An 895-nucleotide genomic window follows, 5' to 3' on the forward strand; every position below is an offset into this window, starting at 1 on the left:
AAATATTGTGCTCCCCCCCCCCCCCCCAACTTTTAAGCGCCTTTTCCAGCTCATCAGTCTCTAGTAAACCTTATGTACTGGCATCAAGCTGTACTCCGTATCGCTGTGCATCCTTGCACCTCCTTGTTATAAACAGGTTATCCGTAAACATGACGAAATCAGCTGAGTTTGGCTCAATGAACATCCTTAGCAAAAATACCAAACTTTGTAAGCCATCCTAAGAAGGCAAAGGATAAAAGGAGACCCCCATTACTGAGTGTGCTTTGTTAATTTAGTTTTCTAGATAACTGCCGTTTCCTTCCACTGATCGACAGATACACTGAAGAATGTGTATGCAAATGAAGAGTAGTCCTGGTCATAAGAGAATTTAACACAGAATAGCTTATTAAATCTTTGTTTCAAAATTGGAAAATGTAGTTTGTGTGCAGATACCCAAAGTGTTCTGCTGTAGCGTTCTTAACAGATGGCTAAAGTCTTCTAGATCATCGTGCCTCGTCGTAAGCTAAGGTGAGGGATGAATAGGAATGATTTGCTTTACATGCTTTATTATCACTTCTTGGGTTTGATACACGAGCCAGGTATTAACACAGACTCTTCGTTTTCACAAAACCAAACCGAATAATTTTCAGCGCTTTACAGAACCGGTCTACCTGCTGGTAAACATGCCCAGCTAGAGTCTATAAAGATCGGCTTGGTCTTTCTCCCTGCTCCTCTCTCCACGTTCCAGTCTGATTGCTGTATTTAGAAATGCAATTTTGAGAACACCAATATTTTACAGACCCTAATGGGCCACACACATTGTGCCTTAGCTGCCTTCCAAGATAAGAGCCAGAGGCCAACCACCTCAAGGGTGTGCATGACTACGGTGGATCCTCTTGCACCCCTCCAGGGAAAC

At 42.9% G+C, this 895-nt stretch overlaps 1 protein-coding gene across 1 annotated transcript in view; it reads right to left on the minus strand.

Moving 5' to 3' along the window:
* MX1 (MX dynamin-like GTPase 1) overlaps positions 1 to 735 on the minus strand; it is a gene marked incomplete at its 5' end in the record, with an annotated part of 16,757 nt that extends 16,022 nt beyond the window's left edge. Inside the window, one exon of the mRNA XM_010142121.1 lies at positions 692 to 735. Within this exon, the coding sequence (XP_010140423.1) occupies positions 692 to 735 (44 nt within the window). The remainder of the gene's footprint in view (positions 1 to 691) is intronic.
* Between the last annotated feature and the right edge of the window lie 160 nt (positions 736 to 895).

Source organism: Buceros rhinoceros, unplaced genomic scaffold (genome assembly GCF_000710305.1).
Source record: "Buceros rhinoceros silvestris isolate BGI_N320 unplaced genomic scaffold, ASM71030v1 scaffold19140, whole genome shotgun sequence".
In the NCBI taxonomy this organism is placed as follows: domain Eukaryota; kingdom Metazoa; phylum Chordata; class Aves; order Bucerotiformes; family Bucerotidae; genus Buceros; species Buceros rhinoceros.